The sequence below is a fragment of the Moschus berezovskii genome, chromosome 2 (assembly GCF_049115385.1).
Source record: "Moschus berezovskii isolate FMDL1 chromosome 2, NW_MosBer_1.0, whole genome shotgun sequence".
In the NCBI taxonomy this organism is placed as follows: Eukaryota; Metazoa; Chordata; class Mammalia; order Artiodactyla; family Moschidae; genus Moschus; species Moschus berezovskii.
This window is the reverse complement of record NC_142461.1, coordinates 45,006,009-45,029,194: the sequence shown is the minus strand read 5'-3', so window position 1 is coordinate 45,029,194 and position 23,186 is coordinate 45,006,009. Positions and strand designations below refer to the sequence as shown.

General features: G+C 37.7%; 1 protein-coding gene across 8 annotated transcripts in view; it reads left to right on the top strand.

Annotated features, from left to right (window-relative positions):
* ABI2 (abl interactor 2) overlaps window positions 1–23,186 on the top strand; it is a 107,237-nt gene that overhangs the window by 76,284 nt on the left and 7,767 nt on the right. For 4 of the 8 annotated variants that reach the window (XM_088828203.1, XM_088828206.1, XM_088828186.1 and 1 more), the window contains 3 exons: window positions 3,897–4,055; window positions 12,679–12,765; window positions 16,308–16,481. In XM_088828203.1, coding sequence (XP_088684329.1) covers window positions 3,897–4,055; window positions 12,679–12,765; window positions 16,308–16,481 — 420 coding nt within the window. The remainder of the gene's footprint in view (window positions 1–3,896; window positions 4,056–12,678; window positions 12,766–16,307; window positions 16,482–23,186) is intronic. The other 4 variants (XM_088828208.1, XM_088828205.1, XM_088828194.1 and 1 more) reach the window with 1 other exon arrangement.

Genomic DNA, 23,186 nt, shown 5'->3' with positions numbered 1-23,186 from the left:
GGAATACATCTTGAAATCTGCTGTAGGCATAGAAAGGACAAATCATCCCCACCTAGAGTCAGCATTATAATTTAATAACAGGTGCTGGTTCCTAGTCTGCACTGAGTCAATATCTGTTGTATGAGTGAACAATAAGATTTTTTTTCAAACAAAAAGTGTAATTAATGCCTTAGTAACAATTTATATAATCTCTTTAATGTACTGTTTTTGAATCTCCAGATACTTTTTTCTTTTTATTAAGGTATAATTTATATACAGTAAAATCCACCCTTTCTAGTGACTTCTTTGAGTGTTGACAGATGCGTACAGTGATGCAAGCACAGCTACAGTGAAGGTGCACAGCAGCCCTGTCGTCCCCAGATTCCTCCATGCCCCTTTGTAGTCAGTCCTTCCATTTTACTCATTTCACTCTCTGCCCCTGGCAAGCTCTGTGTCTGGTTTTTTTTTTCCCCCCTCTAAAGTTTTGCCTTTGTAGTAACATCACAAATGGAAGCATATGTAATGTAATCTTTTGAGTCTGGCTTTTTGGCACAGTGCGTTTGAGATTTATCCATTATTACATGTTTTGTTATTTTGTTCCTTTTTTATTACTGAGTAGTTGATTGGAGAAGGAAATGGCAACCCACTCCAGTGTTCTTGCCTGGGGAATCCCAGGGACGGGGGAGCCTGGTGGGCTTCCATCTGTGGGGTCACACAGGGTCGGACACGACTGAAGTGACTTAGCAGCAGCAGTGTTCTATTGAATGGATTTACCAGTTTGTTTACCCTTTTCCCTATTGAGGGACATTTGGATTAGTTACAGTTTTGGGTGATTATGAATAAAACTGCCAAATATATTCGCACACAGACTTTTGTGTGAGCACAGGCTTTCATTACATTTGGGTAAATAACTTAGTAAGATTACTGGGTTGTATGGTAAATGAATGCTTAACTTTATAAAAAATTGGATAGCTATTTTCCAAAGTGATTGTATAGTTTTGCACGTCCACCAGCAGTGTGTAAGACTTCCAGTCACTCTGCATACTTGTTAGTACAGGGTACTGCCATAATGGCCTCCCTGGTGGCTCAGATAGTAAAGAATCTGCCTGTAGTGCAGGAGCCCTGGGTTCAGTCCCTGGGTCAGGAAGATCCTCTGGAGAAGGGAATGGCTACTTACTCCAGTATTCTTTCCTGGAGAATTCCATGGACAGAGGAGCCTGGCAGGCTGTGTAATTGTCATTCAGTTCAGTTCAGTTCAGTCGTGTCCGACTCTTTGCGACCCCGTGAATCACAGCACGCCAGGCCTCTCTGTCCATCACCAACTCCCGGAGTTCACTCAAACTCATGTCCATCGAGTCGGCGATGCCATCCAGCCATCTCATTCTCTGTCGTCCCCTTCTCCTCCCGCCCCCAGTCCTTCCCAGCATCAGAGTCTTTTCCAATGAATCAACTCGCCGCATGAGGTGGCCAAAGTATTGCAGTTTCAGCTTTAGCATCAGTCCTTCCAATGAACACCCAGGATTGATCTCCTTTACAATGGACTGGTTGGATCTCCTTGCAGTCCAAGGGACTCTCAAGAGTCTTCATTACGTATATATATATATATTTTTTTTTTTTTAGTTCAGCCATCCTAATAAGTGTATAATAGTTTCTTGTGTGGTTTTGATTGACATTTCCGCAGTGAATGATGATGTAGAACATCTTTTCATGTGCTCATTTGCCATCTGTTTATCTTTTTTGGCAAAATGTCTGTTCAAATGTTTTTACTTCCCCCCCACCTTTGTAATTGGTTTGTTTGTTTTCGCATTGAGTTCTTATATATTCTGAATATGTCTGATTAATTTTGTGATTCGCAAATATTTTCTTCCATTTTGTGACTTACCTTTTTATTCTCTTAATGCTATCTTTTAAAGAGCAGAAGTTCTTTATTTTGATTAAGTCCAGTTCATTGCTGTTTTTTCCTTTTGAGTATTGTGCTTTTTGATGTTGTGTTTACAAACTCTTTACATAAGGTCAAAAAGATCTTTGTCTTATTTTCTCTCTAGAAGTTTTTAGTTTTAGGTTTTTATAGTTACGGCTGTGGTAATTAAACTATAGTTTTGTTTTTCAACTCAAAGCAGAATAAATGCCCTTGTTAATGGTTTGAATAGAATCTTTATTATGTGATATCTTTGGATCACTGAGGGCTTATAACATGGGAAATTTTAGGCTGGATCTAACTATATAAAATTCATAATGGTGTTTTCAGAGTTTTTAACTGAGTGATTCTAAGTTTAGGATGTTATAGATTGATTCCTAAAATGCCAGTATTGTGTATCTGGTGATTCAAATGACCGAATATACCTTCTTCTAGTTGTTTATTAGTTTACATGCTTTTACATTTTTACCATGGCTATGTATACTTGACAGTGGATTATGTTTAAGCTTGACTACTCAAGATTTTTATACAACAGAATTGAGTTTTAGGTTTTGATACTGTCATATATATGAAGAGTAAATCCTGCAGCGGCTCTTGAGTGCTTTTATAACATTCTTTATATGAGTATCCATATGAATCCAAGTTTGATCCATTTTATAGCTCCTGTAGATCAGTTTTAGGCATGTACAGCCATTTGACAGTCATGAAAAGATGAATTGTGGGATTTTCCTCTTACCGCCTCTTCCTTCCCTTCCTCCCTCCTCTGCTTTCCTTTCCCCGCTTCCGCCTTTTCTCCCCTCGCCTTTCTCTTGCCACCGCCTCTCTCCCTCATTCTTCTCTCGCCTCCCCTCCGCTCCCTGCCTCTCTTCTCTTGCCCTGCTCACTCATGGGTGCTCCAGTCCGTGATCTGTCTGTACAGTAGGCCCTTAGCTAATGATTTTAAGTTGGAGTGGACTCAAGATAAAATTTAAGAACTTGATTGCATTAGGCGGTTGGATGGATTAGGAAAGAGTGTCTTCTGTTTGCATTAGTTGCTGAAGTACTCTGAGCAAAATGTAGTGAAATTGCTGATAAATATGAACAAGTTCCAGGATGATACTAAAATTAGATATATTTGATACACGTTTTGTACTTAGCTTTTTTTTCATAACTGTAAATCTTCTAAACTCTAATTTTAAGACAAAATAATCTAATTTTCAGTTCAGTTCAGTCGCTCAGTCGTGTCCGACTCTTTGTGACCCCATGAATCACAGCATGCCAGGCCTCCCTGTCCATCACCAGCTCCCAGAGTTCACTCAAACTCATGTCCATCGAGTTGGTGATGCCATCCAGCCATCTCATTCTCTGTCGTCCCCTTCTCCTCCCGCCCCCAATCCTTCCCAGCATCAGAGTCTTTTCCAGTGAGTCAACTCGTCGCATGAGGTGGCCAAAGTATTGGAGTTTCAGCTTAGAGAAGGATATTTTTGAAAAATGTGATTCAGAATTATGTCACTTGACCTTTTGCTGAAATATTTTATGATTTCCTTTAAATAGGTTTGCTACTTTAAATTTGCTATTATTATTTTGGAATAAGACTGTGTGTCAAACATTTTTTCTTTTGCTTTCCTAAATGTTATTCTTACCTTGTTGAGCTTAGTTTTCAGTGCTTAATTGCTGGTGTTTGCGGAGAAAGTGAGCTATAAATTTTAATTGTGATGATTGTGAAACCCTGTCAAATTACTAATTTAATAAACTCATAACATTGATTAGTAATGTATTTAGATTATAGCTTTTCCAAACCTCACCATTATTTTATTTACCTACTTTCCTGTTTTTTGCACTTTGATACACTGTCAACTGAGCAATAACTGTCACTTTGCATTAATATTTGTCAGATGGCAGTTAAATTAACTATTTTTATTTTTTAATAATCTTGGTGAGATTTAGGCATTGTACCTAAGTGTTTTATTGTCTGAGATAAATGTTTTAATGACAAGTGTATGTTCTGTCTCTTTTCCAGGTCATCCTGTTCAGTTCTACAGCATGAATAGACCTGTCGCTCGCCATACACCCCCAACAATAGGGGGCTCCTTGCCCTATAGACGCCCTCCTTCCATCACTTCACAGACAAGCCTTCAGACTCAGATGAACGGAGGACCTTTTTATAGCCAGAACCCAGGTTAGACTTTCTTTTGCAGTCTATGGAATGTATCTAATTTAAAAATCTTCAGTTACTAAGAAAAATCCTTTAATTGCAAATGACTGGTATATAGTAGATGATTAATATTATTTGTTGAATGAGTGGAAGAATGAATTCAGGTTGCAGATACTGTATCTTCCAGTACTTTTGAAAAATCAACATATGGTTTCCATACAGAGTTGTAGAACTTAATTTTTCTGAATAGAATGTTTTTGAATGTGCTAGTGATTATTTGTTTTTTAAATTAATACTGTGGTGAACAGTGTTTCCTTCTTATTTAGTCAGATACCCTTGCTGTATGAAGAGCAATTAATGAAATTTGAGCATACATGAACAGAGTTTATAAGTAGCAAAAGAAAAGGAAAATATTTTTGAAACTGCTTTGTGGTGGGCAGTCAAACTGTCTTCTTCAGTTCTGCTACCAAACCTCTGATGGAACAACTGCAACTTGAACAGATTGATCCAGACATAACAGTCATCTTTCTTCTGCAGTTGTACAGAAGAACTAAAATAGCACATATTTAATACTTAACAGTCATTTGTTTTGCTTCTTCCCCAGAGAGGGTAAGAGCAAATATGACTGCTGTGGACATGTTATGTGAACTTGGTGTGTTTGTCTGGATTTTTGCCAAGAGACCAGTAAGCCCATGTGTGGTCACCTCTAGTGTTATTCCATTTTGGATAAGCCCTGAATTGTATGGAGCGAAAATCTGTCTATGTTTTGGTGAAACCTTGTTATATCCTTTGGAGTCTTGCAGACAAATTTGATCCTCCTTTTACATAAACGGAGCTTAAAGAATACTTTTTTTGTTTTTTACCTCATTTGATTCTTATAATCATGTGATCATTTTCATCTGTATTTTACAGTTGCTGAAACAGACTAAGATAGTAGTCGAGTTAGGATTTGAATTTAGGTCATCTGACTCTTAAGTTCCTTGTTATTTCCATTGTACTGTCCTACCTACCTTAAGATTTTAAAGTCTTTCTCTTACCCTCCCAAGGGTAGTGGGGTGGGGAGGAGTATGCCCATATTGTAATGTAAAAAGCTGTAAACAGTTTTTCATCCATTTCATCCTGGGAATAGTGCTTGGTAACTACTTGTTGAATGTGGAATGAATCCCTTGTTATTCAGATCCTCTCATTGTTTTGGGTCCCTCTTGTAAATTAAATGCCACATTTATAGTCTAATCAGTGCACAGAGGATCCTGGCAGTCTACAGTCCATAGGGTCACAAAGAGATACAGCTGAGCTAGTGAAACTTAAATAGACGTGTTTTTAAAAGAAATTTTGCATTAGATTATTTTGAGAAATATGCATGTGCATTTTTAATGAGTCTTAAATAAGAGTAGTTGCTCTTTTCCTAATGTTTGGTCAAATTAAAATCTATAATTAAAATTTAATTTAAAATCCTTTGGGTTATTCTGTTTTTTAAAATTTTCTTGAAGTGTAGTTGACTTACAGTGTCTTATTGGTTTCAGGTGTATAGCAAAGTGCTTCAGTTATGCAGGTGTATATCTCTTACTGCTGTCTTTGATCACACTTAATGATTTTGGGTGTGCCATTCTTTTTAACTCATTTTGAGCTTCGTTTTGGCAGATTCGCTTGTCTTTTCTTACGTTCTACTTTTAAATTGTGTTCCAAACCCATATTTGTACAGATGCTATTTTGTACCTAAATGCATATTTCATTTTTAAATTGCAGTTGGTTAAATATGGCCTGTTCCATAGTTCTGCTAAAGATAAGCTCTCTCCCTGACCCTTTTGGAAGTCTAGAGAGTTATTGCTTATGGCGTTTATACCCTTCTTTACCCTTACATAGAGTTTTAAAAGAATGGGATCAATCCAAAATGGGCTGATTCCATAAAGGAGCTGGGAGATGCTTCATTGTTACAGCTTGGGACCGAGTATACATGATATTCAGACAGTATGATAGGGGCGTTTCATGCTGTGTACATGTGCACACCAGTATACTGGTCCCATGAGAACCCTCTCGGTGGAATTTATTTGAAGCTTATATAAGTATGTATTTAAATGTATTTTAAATACATAGTTTAACACTTCTTTGTAAATCTGATTTTGCATATATTTTGAAAGTATATGTTAAAGTAGGAATGACTCTAAGGAATGAGTGTTAAAGGAAGTATTTTTCACACTTATGGGAAGTATAAAGTGAATTGAGATTTTTGAGCCTCCAGCATAATGTGTGAGGCAGTTTAGTTAGTTTTTATGCACTTCTCTTGATTAAGTTCTGCCTTTCTTCTCCAGGGATTTGGTATTTGTTTAAAGAGGATGACTACAACTTTGTTAGTTGAATAATCAGTGCTTTTTTCTAAACTAAAAAAGTTTTAAATTATGTTCTTTGAAGCCCTTTTTGCAAAACTTAATGCTTTGTAAGCCAGTATTCTAAGGCTATTAGATGCACTTTCATTTTATCTGCTTTAGAAGATTATGTAAGTCTCATATTATTCCCACTTGTCTTAAAATGGTCCTTGTTTTTTATATTTAGAATGAGAAAATTTGTTGTGTTTTCTCAAGTAGCTAATTACCTGATTTAACAAAATGATACCAGATTTGTTTTATGACCATATTTTTTGCAGCTGGAGGCTTGACATGGCTTTGTGCCTCTGAGGAAGTGAGCTGACAGGCAGGGATTCATGTGAATGTAAATTCAGTGAGGTTTTCTGTGCAACATTAAGTCTAACAGCACTGCTACTATATTTGGTTTGAGTTGAAATGGCATTATAACATAGGAATAAAAACATGGAACCCCTGATATGCAGTGCCAAGTTCTCAAAGCACAGTAATTGTTTTCTAATGGGATTATTTCAGAAACAAGTTAATGAAAGGAACACTTGAATCAGGACATAACTGAATCCTATGTGGTTCTTATTGTTTCTTAATCTAATCCAGCCAAAGATACAAGAATATTAGTTTATCATTCATCTTGTCATCATCAAGAGAGGCATTGAAACAACTAGGGTTAATCACAAGTTTTAACAGTTTTTGCCTTCAATATAAATATGAAACACTTTGGTGGTAAAGAATATACATGTATATTTGTACATCTGTATACGTTAACCTACTTTGGTAAGTGCCTTAGTCTGGGCTGCTATAACAAAGTACCATAGGCTGGGTAGCTTATAAACTAGAGATTTACTGCTTACAGTTCTGAGGCTGAAAGCCAGAGATCAGTGTGCCAATGTGGTTGAGTTCTGGTGAGAACCCTCTTCAGGTTGTAGGCTGCTGTCTTGTATCCTTGTTGTTGTTTAGTTGCAAAGTCATGGTTGACTCTTTTGCAGCCCCATGGCCTATAGCCTGCCACGCTCCTCTGTGCATGGGATTTTCCAGGCAAAACTGGAGTGGGTTACCATTTCCTTCTCCAGGGGGTCTTCCTGACCCATGTCTCCTGCACTGGGAGGCAGATTCTTTACCCCTGAGCCACCCTGGGAAACCTATTATATCCTTACATGGCAGAAAAAGAGAGAGCTCTCTGGGGGTTTTGTTTTTGTTTCTTTTGGCAATGCCTTTTAACAGATTTTTTGAGTATAATTTTTCGAGCCTATCTTTCGCCCAGTGTTTATACCTCCCACTCCCCACTCCCCGTATTGTACCCCCTTCTGATAGACACTAGTTGGTTCTCTGTATCTGTGACTCTGCTGCTTTTCTGCTATATTCACTAATTTGTTGTATTTTTTAGATTCCACATGAAAGTGATATCAAACAGTATTTGTCTTTCTCTGACTTATTTCACTTTAATATAATGCCCTCTGAGTCCATCCATGTTGCTGCAGATGGCAAAATTTTGTTCCTTTTTGTGACTGAGTAGTGTCCCATTGTGTGGAACACCTCCCAAAAGTCCCACATCTTTATACCATCACGTTGGAGGTTAGGATTTCATATGAATTTGGGGGGGATACATTCAGTCCTTAACAATAGGAAATCAGTAATGTGGTATTTTAAGTACTAAGGCCTTTGGTAAAAGATATCTTACATTTTACCATTCAAATTATAACAAAGACTAAAAAAATCTAATCCATAAAGTGGAATGTTGGCTCCAAGCAACGTGACTGTGTATAATTAGGTGAGAAAGGAATTTCTGAATGAGTATGGTGTTTTATACAGGGAAGATGCCAGGCTTCTCTGAATTTTATTATAAATAATTAAAAAGAAACATTAAGAAAACAATGTTGGGTTGGTGATATTGTAAAAGAAAAGCCATAACACATATTCTCTAAATGATAATTAACTTATAGCATTACTATAAATCTCCAGAAGAATACAGATGTGGGAGGAGGGATTAGCAAAGTATAAATAAAGAGCCGTACCCAGAAGCTATTTTTGAATCCTCATTTTCGGCAGTCTTTAGTGTCTGTTAGTGAATGCTTACTCTAGGGAGAACAAAAAAGCAAGGAAAAACTGAAAAATGAAAGTATGTTATCAGACGAATCAGTAAACCAAATAGACCCTTTTCATCATTAAAAATACAAGCTGTGTTTTTAAATTATGTGGATTAATTTGCTGCTTTTTCTTGGCATAATATCATTGTTTTTTTATTTGAAAAGGAATAGCAAAAATGATAAAACTCATTTAACTCTTCTGAGACTACAGGAGTGATAATTATTTGCAACCATATTCTTTTCCATCAAAAAAGCTCTTCTTACTGAGTATGATTAGTTAAGTTCACTTTTAAATACTCCTAAGTAATACTCCTGTCCATGTTTAGAAAACATTTCTCTTTTAAAATGATTACATTGTTTCTGTCATTGGAATGTAAAATATTAGCAACTAAACTTGAATGGACTATCAAATGGATGGCCTCTAAAGATGATATCTTTAATGGTTTCAGAAATAGAATTTAGAGTGGTTTTATTTTGTCTAATTTTCTAATATTTAGAAAGCTGTAAAACACACACAAAATGATGTAATAGTCTAATTTTTCTTCAAAACTTTATTACCTTTTAACACACTAAGCCTCAAAGATGTTCCATGATTTTGTGAATAATCAGGAAGATCACGCTTAGGAATTCTGTGTATTTCATCAGCACAGGCTCATCCTCTAAGTTTGGTTTGGCTTACCTTTTATATCTACATGTTGCTGAGTGCACATAAGCTATAGTTTTTATAGCTGTTCAAGATCTCTCTATAAACTCCAGTGTCTTCTTGAGCCTTTCTCTTCGCAGTAACTTCATTGTTGTGTAATTTGAACATAATATTACTCAATCTAAGTGTGGAGATCTTTTGGTGATTATAGGGAAAGGGTTGTCATATGAGGAATCAACCAGAGAGAATGGAAACAAATTGATAGTTGCTTCTTGCTCTTGCCTGTTCATGAGCTACTTAGACTAGAACTGAATATTGCAAACAGTTGTTCACATCAAAATCCTGCTTAAATTCACCTAAAATAGTTCATTTTCAATTCAACTTTAAAGAAGATAAATCTAGTCTAAAGTAGGAGCTTCTGGTTCACAGGTTTTCTGATGAAATCTTGCTGACCAGAAAGAAAATGCTCTGGTAACTAAATTAATTTGGATCATCATGTAAAAAGTTTGCCTTGGGCAAAAATAGAATTTGGGGCAACGTTTGTAAGCTCCATTTGAAACTGAATTTTTTTAACATGCCTTGGACTGGCTTTGAAAAAAACCTAACTTGTTTTGTTGTAAAGTAATTCCATTTAAGGAAGATCTAGGATCGGTTTTTACCTGGGCTGCTGTTGGTGGACGTCCCTAAAAAGACGTAGTTTCAGGTTTTCACAGAACTAGAAAAGAAAAGAAAAAATTCATTAAAAAAAAAAACACAACAACCTACAGACAAAAAGTCTGTTCTAAGTTAGGTATCTAATTGTTGTTTTTTAGCTCAATACTAGGTGATTTTTTTGTTTCTTTTTTTTTTTTTTTTTAATGGTAAAGACTGAAGTGGGAAATTTCCTACTTTTCCGTTACAGGTGGGGTGGGATTGGTGCTAACAGACAAGAGGAGAATTTCATCTTATTTGAAATGAACATATGCACTTTTTCTAGTGCAGTCATTCTCTGCTGCTGTTTTTCAGTTTTACCTGCTTTATCTCTGCTACTTCCCCATTCATTGTGTCTTCTTACCCCAAGTTTGGAAACAGTATTGTGAACATATCAGCAATTGTTCTAGGCCTCTAAGATTGGGAGACAGACACACAACTTAAAGGTTTGCTGCCAAGAAGTATAAAAAACATATCCAAAAGGTATCTTTTAAAGAAAATTACCGATTTCTAGGGTTATGTGATTCTGTCCCTTAAATCTGGGCTATTCTTCAGAATCACACGGTTAACTCTTGTCTGCACAATACGTGTACATGTTTTCCCTGCAATTACCCGCAGCACAGCTGTTCTCTCTCCTAACTGCTACCACCTTTGTACCTCTTGATTGCTTCTACAAATTCAACCCAGACTTTCCAGTTGCCTCCCATGTTCATGCTTAAGTTACTTTCATACATCTTATTTATCATACCATTATTTCTTCCTGACTTCTCATTCCCTGTACTTCCAGCCTATTTCATTCCCTGTACTACTCACTAACTTTAATGTGGTTAATGGCACCTCTACCTTCAGAGTTAGGAAGGAAAAAAATCTAAGAATATCTTCAGCTGTTTCCTTCATGGGGTACCTAAATCCTTAGTTACCAAATACTCTTTTTGTCCACACTGTTACTAAGTTCTTTTTCTTTCTGCTTCTGTTACCTTGATTTTTGTGTGCCAGGCCCTGACTTAGACTTACTGTATACATTTTTTTTTTCTTTTTAATCTTTGTAGTTAAACTGTAAAGTAGGTTGCATTATATCTTTCATTTCACATTTATGGTTTAAATTCAAAAAAGTTAAATAACTTGCTGCTCCAATAGCAAGGAAATAGCAAATCAGGTTTCTGATGTTAGGTGACTGTTTATTTGGCTGCACCTTGAGGCATGTGGGATCTTGTGTGTTGCGCATGCTAAATTGCTCAGTCGTGTCTGACTCTTTGTGACCCCATGTACTGTAGCCCACCAGGCTCCTCTGTCCATGGGATTTTCAAGGCGAGAATACTTAACTAGAGTGGGTTGCCATTTCCTTTTCCAGGTGATCTTCCCAACCCAGGTATGGAACCTGGATCTCTACTGCATTGGCAGGCAGGTTCTTTAGCACTAGCGCCGCCTAGGATGTGGGATCTTAGTTCCTCGATAACCTGATAATCTGTAATCTGCAGCAGCTCAGCTTTAACCCCTTGACTGCCAGGGAAGACCCGCTAGGTGACTTTGAAGTCCCAAGCTGTTTCCACTAAGCACTCTTTCACTTACCATTTAAGATTCCTCCCTGTTACATATCCACCTGTTCGTCTTTCTGGTTTTGTGCTTTCTCTCTCGGGCAGCTTATGCCAGCCGTATGGAAATACTTTTGGTTTGTAAACTGGTCATGCTGCTTTATCCCTCAAAGCCTCTGCCCCTCACTTGGTTCTCAGCTTGTCCTTCTCAACCCTTGTCTGCTTGTCAAACTCCTTTTCTTCAGGTGCCTGCTCAGAGGTTATTTCTATGTAGCTCTCACCCCTGCCCAAACCCTGGCCCCCTTCCTCACCACCGGAACACCACATCATCTCCACTGCCTCTGCTACCACCACCACCACCTGCAGGGAATTGCTGCAAGTACTGTTGGGTTGGGGCTGTTATTTTACCTTCCATTCCCAACTAGAATGTGATTTTTTTGAGGGCAGTGAATCTTATTTATCTTTTTAGTTTCATTAGTCTTACCTGTGATTTGAAGCTCATAAAGGTATTCTCTCTTTATAAGAAAATGTACATCATACTGTTTCCCCAATCTGAAGCAAACCATAATTGTAGAGTTAATCTTCAGAAGTTGTTTGACATGTACCTGGTTTATGTGTATATTTGCCTGTATTAAATGTTTGTTGAAGATGCACGAGTGCTAGATGCTTACCAGGTGTTTAAGAGGGAAAGACAACTTTGTGGGGAAAGGAATGATTTGAATTAGGTGAGCATTTTTCTGTAGGGTCACGGTGAAAATGTCCCTGAAATAGGTGGTATGAATTGGGACTGTGAGAAACTGTAAAGATAAAAACCTGACTCACAGAGAATGGTTTTGATATTGGTCTCTTAGCAGAGTGCTTGCCCCTTAATGGGAAGTACGTAAATATTTGTTTAATTACCAGTTAATTTTTCCTGTTTAATGAAGTAATGAAAAGTATGAAATTAGGATGCTGGCATGTAATGGTCTTTTTTCCCTTGTATTGATGAACATTTAAACTTGTAACCTCCAAGGTAAAATTTGGAAAACCAAACTACTCATGGTAATCTGAAGAAATTCTTTTTTTGAAAAGACATGCTATGGTATGAAAAGACAATTTGCCATTGTATCTTAGACTAGATGGGTATATGATGAATGCTTCCTGTTGTAAGCTTTTAAAACTTCCCTAACACTTTGTTTTCTGTGTTAATGACTTATCCCTCAAAAGAGCGCCTTAAGACTGCTTGTAAAATGGTGATGCACAGTGGTTCCCCCCATGTATGTTTGTTTTATTGTGTTATCCTTTCCTTTTAATGTGACTTGCCCTTAGCCCTTATCCTCCACACCTTTTTTGTTTTTGCAGTATCTCTTGCTCCTCCTCCTCCCTCCATCCTACAGGTAACTCCTCAGTTACCTTTAATGGGATTTGTGGCCAGAGTCCAAGAAAATAGTAAGTTTATGTCTTCTTTATGCTGTAGATCAGACTATAGGTGTAAAATGTCATTTATATATGATTGGCTGAATAGTCATTCACTAGTATGTCAGATATTTGATTATTATGAACAAGTCACTCACTGTATGAGCCACTGGTGTGGATGATAAAATAATGAAGATGAAATTCTCTGCTTTCAGACAGCTTTAAGTCTGCTAGTGAAGATAAGACAAACATAAAATAAGGCATGTGTAAAAAGAGAAATCACATCTAATTGAGGAGATGCTCTTTATTTACCAGGCAGCCCACCTTTTTCTCTCTGGATTGCTCAGACACTTGGTCTGTCACTGGAGTTTTAGCATTTTGTGGCTGGCCTGAGAATCTTTCTCCAGTCCTGTGATTCCAGGTGTAAAGATGAATCATGCCATGGTGGGTCCCAGAGAACCAAATTGTCAGTCTGTCTCCCAAGATGCCTTATAGATTGGTGATGTATTTAAGTTTGCCTGTGGTCTGGTGTTGAGCGATGCAGGAACGGATAACTAATTTTATTGACAGGTTAAGTTTTCTTCTAGGGAAGCATTAAAATGGAAGCTCAGGAGACTGATATCTACAAAGCAGGAGACCTGTATCAGCGTTTAGTGAGGAATTGTTGTTACAGGGACCAGTGACCATAGTCTGTATGATAGATGAGTTCTTTTCTTGTGAGCAGTCTATATAGGAGGCATGGCACAATCGAAAGTTGGCACGATGGGTGTGAAATCTGAACCAGGGGAATTACACTCATAAAAGAGATGATGTCATCAGGCTGATGTAGCCCAGTGCCTACAGCTCATGACAGGGATGGCCTTGCCAGTGGGACAGAAATACTTGCGTTCTGCTGCTTGAGACTCCTGCTTCTTTGGAAATGAGCATCGCCAGTGCTAGAATGGAAGCTCTGTGAGAGCAGGGATTTTTGCTTGTTTTCTTCACTGGCATTTAGAGAAGCATCTGACACGTAGCAGACACTTTTAGATCCTTTTTTGTGTGTGTGCTTCCACAGCTAATTAAATGCCCCCTATTGGCCTGAGGGCTCAGTTCTCTTTCGGGTACCTTTGCATCTCTGTTTGCTAATTTCTGAAAATAGTCTGTTTTACTTCTATTTATTGGATGGTACCCATGAACACCTCCAATACTTCCCACAGTGTGAATACCTTTTAGGATGATCTTTTCTCATTTCTTTCCATAGTTGTATACATTTTCTCACCTACAAAATGTATACAAACAAGAAACTTTGTATATAAGGTGAGCCCTGATTTTAGACATAGCAGGACTTAGACATTCAAATGAATGTTGTCTTCTTCAAAACATTCACCTTGGAAAGATATATACCTATCTTTTGGAGTTATCTTTATAGCTTTCAAGTACATTATTTTGAAAATACTCTCTGGTAGCACATATTTATATTAAGTTTGACGTTTGGAAGAAGTCTGGAATTATTTGGAACCAGTTATACTGGGCTAAGTACAGCTATACTCTTGTTCTTAAACCTTTCTCTGGCTCCCCATTGCTCTTTGGAGAGAGGTCAGACTGTTATAAGGCCCTTTCTGCTTAGTTCTCTTCAGCTTCCTCAGGCCTCTTTCTACTGAACTTTTTATCGATAAGATACATCAGCCCTTTTGAAGGGTTCCTACTTTCTTACCTTTGTTTTTGTTACATCTGACATGAAATATCTACCCCCACCTTGGGCCGTTAACTTTTCCTCATCCTTCAGGTTCTAGGAAGCCTCTTCTGACCCACAGAAGAGATTTGGTCTGTTGTGTTTTCCATGATGACTTGAAGCACTGACTGCATTTAACTATAAATGGAAGATCGGTTGTCCATGTCTCCATGACTTTTGCTCACTGCTGTATTCCCAGTGCTGAGCATAGCAGCTGGCCATAGTCGGCTTATAGTTGATGTTTCTGAATGAATAATGAAACATGACTTTAAAGTTATTGAATTGATCTCTTCTCATCATAGTGTAGCTTTTAAGATAAGAGGCATTGGAGTTCAAATTCCTGCTCTTCCACTTACTGTAGGAGTACTTACTTAATCTTGGAAAGCCAGATTCCACATCCATAAAATGAAGATTAAAAATACCATCTCCCAAGGTAAAGATTAAAATAAAGATTAAATGAATAATGTATTGTGAAGTGCTGAGTAATTGGAACATTTTAACTAAAAAATAGTAGCTTATGTTAGTTTTATTACACTGACTCTGAGGCAGTTTTAAGAAAAAAGGAGCAGTGGCAGCATCTTTGAGTAATTTTCTGGTATAATCTCTCAAGGTGATTGTTTTGAAAGGCAAAGTTCTTTGGATCCTTGTTTCTGTGCATTTGTTTAATCACCTTACCTTATAAGTGCAACTAGGATATATTATTGTTTCTTACCATAACCACATGTAATTTGCCCATAAAGTATATGCAAAGATCATGTATCTATATTTTTTCTTTACTAAAAATCCCATTAGAACTAAAATGATTATTTTTACTGAGTAAAGAAAGTTGAGATTCATAATGTAGACAGGTCATGAGCACAGAGTGGCACTGCAGATTGGAAGAATACTGGAGCGCAACAGACTGTGATGTTGATATGGCTAATCTTCATATTTTAAAATCCATTTGATTAAAAAATCCATTTAATTTGGTCCCTCAGCTTAGATAAAAGAAAATAAAGATGATCGCTCAGAGAATTTCATGGAAATAGTACTGGTATCTCATAAATAAGCATTAATACTGTTCATTAAAATTGGACCGCTGATGAATAAATGCAACTTCATTTGGTTTATTGTTAAGCTCAAATATGTACTCAGCATTTTGAAAGGCTTGGGTTCCCAGAGTTTGGAGATGATCTTTTAGACATTACTGCATTCTGATACCTGAACTGTGGAAGCAGATTTCTATAAGAACATAATTCAAATATTTTAAATCACTGGATCATAAGTTAGTCTGAATTACTTTAAATTATGTACATATAAAAATAAAATGAAACAGACACAAATATCTTCATGGATGAAGTTACCCAGAGATGTCTGTGATTTCCACCCCACTAATTTGGTAAAAAAAAATATTCTAAGGAAATTCATTGAGAGGAATATGGCAGATTATTAAAATTTGTTCACTGGACTCATTATAATTTGTTATAAATGGAATATGGTTAAAATGTCTAAATTACTAATATTTCTGGTAACCACGCCTCCTTGGATATAATGTAAAGCCAAACTATATTTTACTGATCTTTCTTTGAAAGAATGGATCATGTATTAGCATAAACAGAGTCCAGAAGCTTAGTTAATAATAATAATCATTTTGGCTGTTCTTTATTCACCATCCATCAGCACTAACCCAAAGGGAAGAGGAAGTCAAGCTTGGAGATTTGAAACAGTGTAGCTGGTGGGGACACTTCTCTTGCCTTCTCATTTTTTTTTTTAAAGATTACTATTTTCAGGTCTAGGTTTATATTCCATGAACATAGGCGCTTGGATAGGAAACAGTGAACTTTGCACAGTGTGTAGTTTTGTTACCAGCTTGATACATTCTTAGTTTCAGATGCACCACCTCCACCACCACCTGTGGAAGAACCAGTCTTTGATGAATCCCCGCCACCGCCACCTCCTCCAGAAGATTACGAAGAGGAAGAGGCAGCTGTGGTTGAGTATAGTGATCCTTATGCTGAAGAGGACCCACCGTGGGCCCCGAGGTCTTACTTGGAAAAGGGTAAGTTTCAGAGGAATGTCTGGAAGGATGGGAAGAAACCTCTGTGTACATATAGGAGCCTGTGTATTTTAATTTGCAAGGTTCAATGTATTGAAAGTCAAATTAGTAAAATTTCTGTGACTGATTTTTTGGTTGATGGTTATATAATTTTTCCTGTTGAACATGCTTTTTTTGAATGGTTTATGTAAGGCAAAAATTTTTTAAAGATACGGTTTTTCTGGAATGATTCAAGAAGAGACTGATTTTTTTCAAATTATTTTATTCCTGCTCCCATGCTTTAAAGCATTCTTTTGTGGTATCTTATATCAGAAGTATCTCCATATGAAACCTTATTCCAGAGAATAATGGTTTCTCAGTTTCTTTGTAAAGTAGTTGTTTGGCATTTCTTTGGATGAAAAGTTCTCTGAATGTATCAGCTAACCATTATATGGCAGTCTGGGGACAGAGGCTTCCAGTTGTCATCATGACTGGTTAGCTCAGGAAAAATGTGTGCTGTCTCAGAAATTTTCTGTTAAGGAAATTAAAGCCGCTAGCGTACTGGGTTTCAAAACTGACTGCACATGAGAATCACCTGGGATCTTGTATTAACAAATAGTGAATTTCCACTTCTGGCTGAGATGAAGCAACAGTAATCAGATTTACTCTTCCTCCTAAAAACAATTGAGAATGAATCCAGGAAAAAAATATAAAAGATACTAGTTTTCAGACATTGGATAACAAATATTGGTGGACTATGATCCCAAAAAGAAGGAACTCAAACATGGTGTGAGCCTTTAATTGTCCTAGCTTTGCTGTCTATCCAGGCCACAGTGCAAGGAGGTGGAACCCCAATAAACCTGGACGTCTCATTGAGTAGAGAAGATAGAGATCAGAGTTTTGGGAGGCCATGGAGTATAGGTAACTACACAAAGACAAAGGACAGAACTCTGGGAAAACTGCAGAAGAGTCTCCTTGAATCTTTTGACAGAGTACCGATCTGTACATATATGTGAAGAGACTACCTAAGATTAGAGAAAGAACAATCAGAAAGGAATAGGCAGAAAAAGTCTTGGAAATAACAGGCCTGGGAATAGTTCATGCTTCCAAACCAGCGAGACTAGAAAGACATTGTAATACACAAGGCATTGAGAAGAGGCCTCAAAATTGTGTCCCCTGATTTGTGGGGCCAAATTAGCACTAGACTATATAGGTTGCCCTAGACTGCTGTAACAAAAGTTTAAATGCAAACTTTGAAAACATCCAACTGATTTCAAGTAGCTTAACTGAGCTCCAGGACAAAACCCAGCGCTGTTGAAAGGACTTAACAAACCAGTGCACCGAACAGTAAGATTCATAGTGACAAGCATCCAGTCAAGAATTACAGGACATGTAAAAAGACAGGAAAATATAACTCGTACCTAAAAGGAAAGCCAGTCAACAGGAAAGACCTAGAAATGACAAGATGTTGGAATTACCATACATGGGTGTAGTTTATAAATACCACATATATCCACGAAGGTAAAGGAAAACATGAACATGAGAGAAAAGTAGAATATATGTATATTTTTTTTTAAAAAAGAAAGAGAAACCCATATAGAATTTCTGGAGATGAAAAATACTGTATATGGAGTGACACTTAAAAGAAAATATCAGCAACCTTGACAATGTGACATTAGAAACTATCCAAAACAAGGCACAGAGAAAAAAAACAAAACCAGCAACAGATACGTGAAACAATATCAAATAATATTTATTCACAGAAGATATTATCTTTTATGTAGAAAATCCTAAGGAAGGAATCTACAAAAAAGCTCAAAGAACTAAAAAGTGAACTTAGCAAGATGGCAGACTACAAAGTCGATTTGCAAAATTAGTTGCATTTTTATATATTAGCAACAAACAATTTGAGATAGAAATTTAAAAAATAATACCTTCTGTAATAACCTCACAAATATGAAAGCTGAGGGATAAATTTGATAAAATATATGCAAGACCTGTATGATGAAAACTGTAAAACTGAAGATAAAAGCCTTAAATTGAAATAAATGTTCTTTGACCATTATTGTGAAGAGACTGTTTGGCCAAATTAATATATAAAGTGAATGCAACCTCAGTAAAAAATTCTAGCAGTCATTCTTGCAGAAATTGAGTTTAGTCAAAACAGTTTTGAAAAAGAAGGCTAATGTTCAAGGACTTAAACTACCTGATTTCAGAGTTCTAGTGTAAAGCTACAGTAATCAGGACAGTGTGGTATTGGTATAGAAATAAAAAACAGTGGAATAGAAAATAGAATCCAGAAAAAGATCCACACGTGTTTTTTGATGAAAGTGCAAGGTAATTCAATGGGGAAAAGATATACTGCTTTTAACAACTGGATATGCATCTGCAAAACATGAACTTCAACCCTTATTACCTCACCGTAGACAAAAATTAATTTGGAATTTATTTAGGCTGGAATGTAAAACTATAAAACTTTTAGAGGAAAATAGAGGAGAAAATCTGTGTAACACATTCTGGGGTTAGGAAAATTTTTTTTGTAGAGAGCACGTTAAAAACCATGAAGCGTAAAAGAAGTCAATAAATTGGATTTCATTCGATTAAATTTTTATTTTTTAACTCTGATGTTAAGAATGATGTTATATGACAAGGCCAGCCATATAGACTGAGAAGAATATTTACAAAATACCTCAGGAGACAACTTGTAGAAAAAACAGTTTGAAAACATTTCATCAGAAAAGATACATGAATTGTACATGAACATTGTTATTACGGAAATGCAAATTAAAGCTACAGTGACCCAAACTACACCAGAACACCCCCTCTGGAATGGCTGCAATTAAAAACGTGAAGCCAAGTGTTGGAGAAATGTGGTGAAACAGGAGGTGGTACAGTGTACATTGCTGGTAAGTATGCAACATTTCAGCCACTTTAGAAAACTGTTGGCAGTGTCTTACAAAGTTAGATATACACCTACCGGCTGATCTGGCAGTCCCTTCCTGCACATTTATTTATGAGGAACGAAGGTGTATAGTCATACAACGTTCATAGCTGCTTTTTCATCATAGCCAAGATTCAAAACAACCCAAAAGTGTTTCAGCTGGTGAATGGATAAGCTAACTGTGGGTCATCCATCTCCATTCAATGGAATACTGTTCAGCAGTGGAAAGGATTAAGCTACTGGTTCTTCCTGGTTCTGATAAAGAACCCTCCTACCAATGCAGGAGACTTAAGAGATGTGGGTTCGATCCCTGGGTCAGGAAGATACCCTGGTGAAGGGAATGGCTACCTACTCCAGTATTCTTGCCTGGAAAATACCACATACAGAGGAATCTAGTGGGCTATGGTTCTTCAGTTTCAAAGAGTTGGACACAGCTGAGCAAGCAACACACACAACAGTCTAAATGGATCTCAAGCATTATGAAAAAGAATCAAGGCACAGAAGATTCAGGCTTTATGATTCTTTCAATATGAAATCCAGAAGATGAGTGGTTTGGGCTTCCCAAGTGGCATTGGTGATAAAGAACTCCCCTGCCAATGCAAGAAACTTAAGAGGTGCAGGTTCAACCCTTGGGTCAGGAAGATCCCCTGGAGGAGGGCATGGTAACCCACTCCAGTATTCTTGCCTGGAGAATCCCATGGACAGAGGAGCCTGGTGAGCTCCATGGGGTCTCAGAGAGTCAGACACGACTGAAGTCACATAGCACACACACACACTGGCAGGTGAGGGAATTTACACAGGGGCACAAGGAAACTTTGGGATAACAACCATTGTCCAATGTGATGGTTGTGGTGGGAGCTGTTCATTTGTCATGTGTCTGGGTACATACATGTATCAAAACTCACTGAATTTTACACTTAACTGATTGTGTTTTGTGTCTAAATTGCATCTTAATAAAGCTGCTTCTAAGAAAAGAAGTGCCCAAGGTACTCTCTAGGGTGTGGCCTTGGACATCGACAGGCTCTGCAAACTTGCTAGCTGACTTGAATATTGTCCTGGACAAAGGGATGACAGTTTTCAGTTCTGAGAAACCAGATCGATGATTCCTTAAGAGGAAAGCATAACGAAAAGATCTGCTTGTTAAAAAATCTACTCCTCAGTGAATATGCAAAAATCTGGGGAGACTTGTAAGAGAGGAAAGTAAGTTATTTTCAGTCCAAATAACTCTTTAAAAGAAAATGCCAGATATTTTTCAAAGTTTATCTTTGTTAAGCTAAAATCTTTTAAAATGTAAAAATCAGATAAGCCCTTCCTTCCTCTTTCTTGCAAAACAAAAATAACCAGCTGTGTTCATCTTATGATTGATTGCTCTTTGAGTATGCATCCATGTTAAGGCTGTTGCCTGATGTCTTATTTTGCTATCTTAGCCTTAGATTCATAGACTTTGCTAACTTAGCAAAGTTCGTAGACTTAGCCCTGGCTCTCACCTGTGCCTGCATTTAGGGTCACCTCGGAAGTGCTTAATGTGTCCGCACTTCCAGACCTATTAAATCAGTCTGTGGACAGGGGACCCAGGCATCAGAATTTTTTAAAGTTCCTCAGATAACTTCAAGGTTTGAGCACCACTGCATAGGTTTATCCTAAGTGGAGATAACTTGTATATATAAGTATCTTGGTTGAACATGGGTAGAGAAAAGACATTTTCTTGTATTTATTGTGTGCCTGGTATAATGCAAGACTTATTACATATGAGACAGTCTCCCCATTTTGCAAACTAGAAAACTGAGGTTCAGAATAATTTATAATGTTATGTAACAGAAAATGTGTTAGAGATAGTATATCACAATAGTTAATAATAAAAAGGGCTAACATTTATATAGAATGTTTACTATGTACAAGGCCCTGGGCTACATATTATGTGTGCATTGCCTCATTTAATATAACAGTGCTTTGAGGTATTCAGTTCAGTTCAGTCGCTCAGTCGTGTCCGACTCTTTGCGACCCCATGAATCACAGCACGCCAGGCCTCCCTGTCTATCACCGAAGCCATGCCTTAAATTATGGTAAAAATTTGATTTTACATCAGAGATGCTTGGGGATATTTTTGAGATATTTTGAGATATCGTAGCCTTTCTTTAAAATGAAGAGATTTTTTTCATTGGTATTTTCTCTGAATCATCTCCTTCAGTCTGACTCAGTAGAAAGAGCACTGCAGGTGAAGGATACAAGTACAAACCCCATGTATCACTGAGTCACCTGGACTCAATATTCAGACTGCATAATCCACAGTTTTCTTATTGTAAATATGAGAGTTATGCTGCTGCTGCTGCTGCTGCGTCACTTCAGTCGTGTCCGACTCTGTGAGACCCCATAGACAGAAGCCCACCAGGGTCCCCCGTCCCCAGGATTCTCCAGGCAAGAACACTGGAGTGGGTTGCCATTTCCTTCTCCAATGTGTGAAAGTGAAAAGTGAAAGTGAAGTCGCTCAGTCGTGTCCGACTCCCAGTGACCCCACGGACTGCAGCCTACCAGGCTCCTCCATCCATGGGATTTTCTAGGCAAGTTATAGTATCCATCTTATATGTTTTTGAGGTATTAGCATTATTATAATACCCATTATATAGCTGAGTAAAAAGCAGCTTAGGAAAGTGAAATATGTTGGAGGGACTGATGCTGAAGCTGAAACTGCAATACTTTGGCCACCTCATGCGAAAGAATTGACTCACTGGAAAAGACTCTGATGCTGGGAAAGGTTGGGGGTGGGAGGAGAAGGGGATGACGGAGAATGAGATGGCTGGATGGCATCACTGACTCTGTGGACATGAGTTTGAGTGAGCTCCGGGAGTTGGTGATGGACAGGGAGGCCTGGCGTGCTGTAATTCATGGGGTCGCGGAGAGTCGGACACGACTGAGCGACTGAACTGAACTGAACTGAAACTTGACAGCATAACTCCTGAGCCCACATTCTTAACATTGTCTTAAGCTTGAACTGTGACAGACCTGGGATTGAGTCTTGGCTCTACTTTTACTGGCATTATTTGTGACAAAATGACTTATTTGTCAGTGCCCATTTTACTTCCTTCTATCAAGTCATCTGTTCATGTGTTCCTCCAGCTCAGTGACATAACTTCTTGGTAGAAACGTAAGCAGTGTATGATAATTTAAAAGCATAAGCATTTCTGTCCTCACAAGACTTGTGACAGTCCCTTGTCTTATTCATCTTTGTATCTAAAAAATCAGAATGGATGCTCCATTACTGATTGTCCAAAAATGAATGGTACCACTCATTCTGAGGACGCTTCTCAGTGAACATGGCATATGTGATGTGCTTTGAATGCTGAGTGTGAGTTTCTCACACAGAGAAGAGAGGTAGGAAGGGCCATCCAGTCAGAGAGAATCCTGAGTTGAAAGGGCATGGTGAGTAACGTCCTGTGCCTGGGGAACCTGGTGAATTGTAAGGAGGAGTGGGTGAGCTAAGGGTGCCGGAAGGGAAGTAAGTTATAATTGGGAGGCCTTGAATACCAGGATGAGGGTGTTTGGAATTTTTTTCTTTTTGAAAAATCTGATAGTAGAGGAAAATTGTGGAAGATCTTAAGTAGGTTAATGATAAGTTCCCATGTACTTATATTTTAATTTTTTTAAAAGATACCTGATAATAGTGTAGAGTGCATTAGAAAGAAGGAAAAATAGGAGTTGGAAAGACCAGGTCTTTCTAAGCAAGAGAGTAGGGCCTCAGCTGAGGTAGTGGTGCTGCAAATGTTGTCTATCGGGGACCGGCCTCGATATGG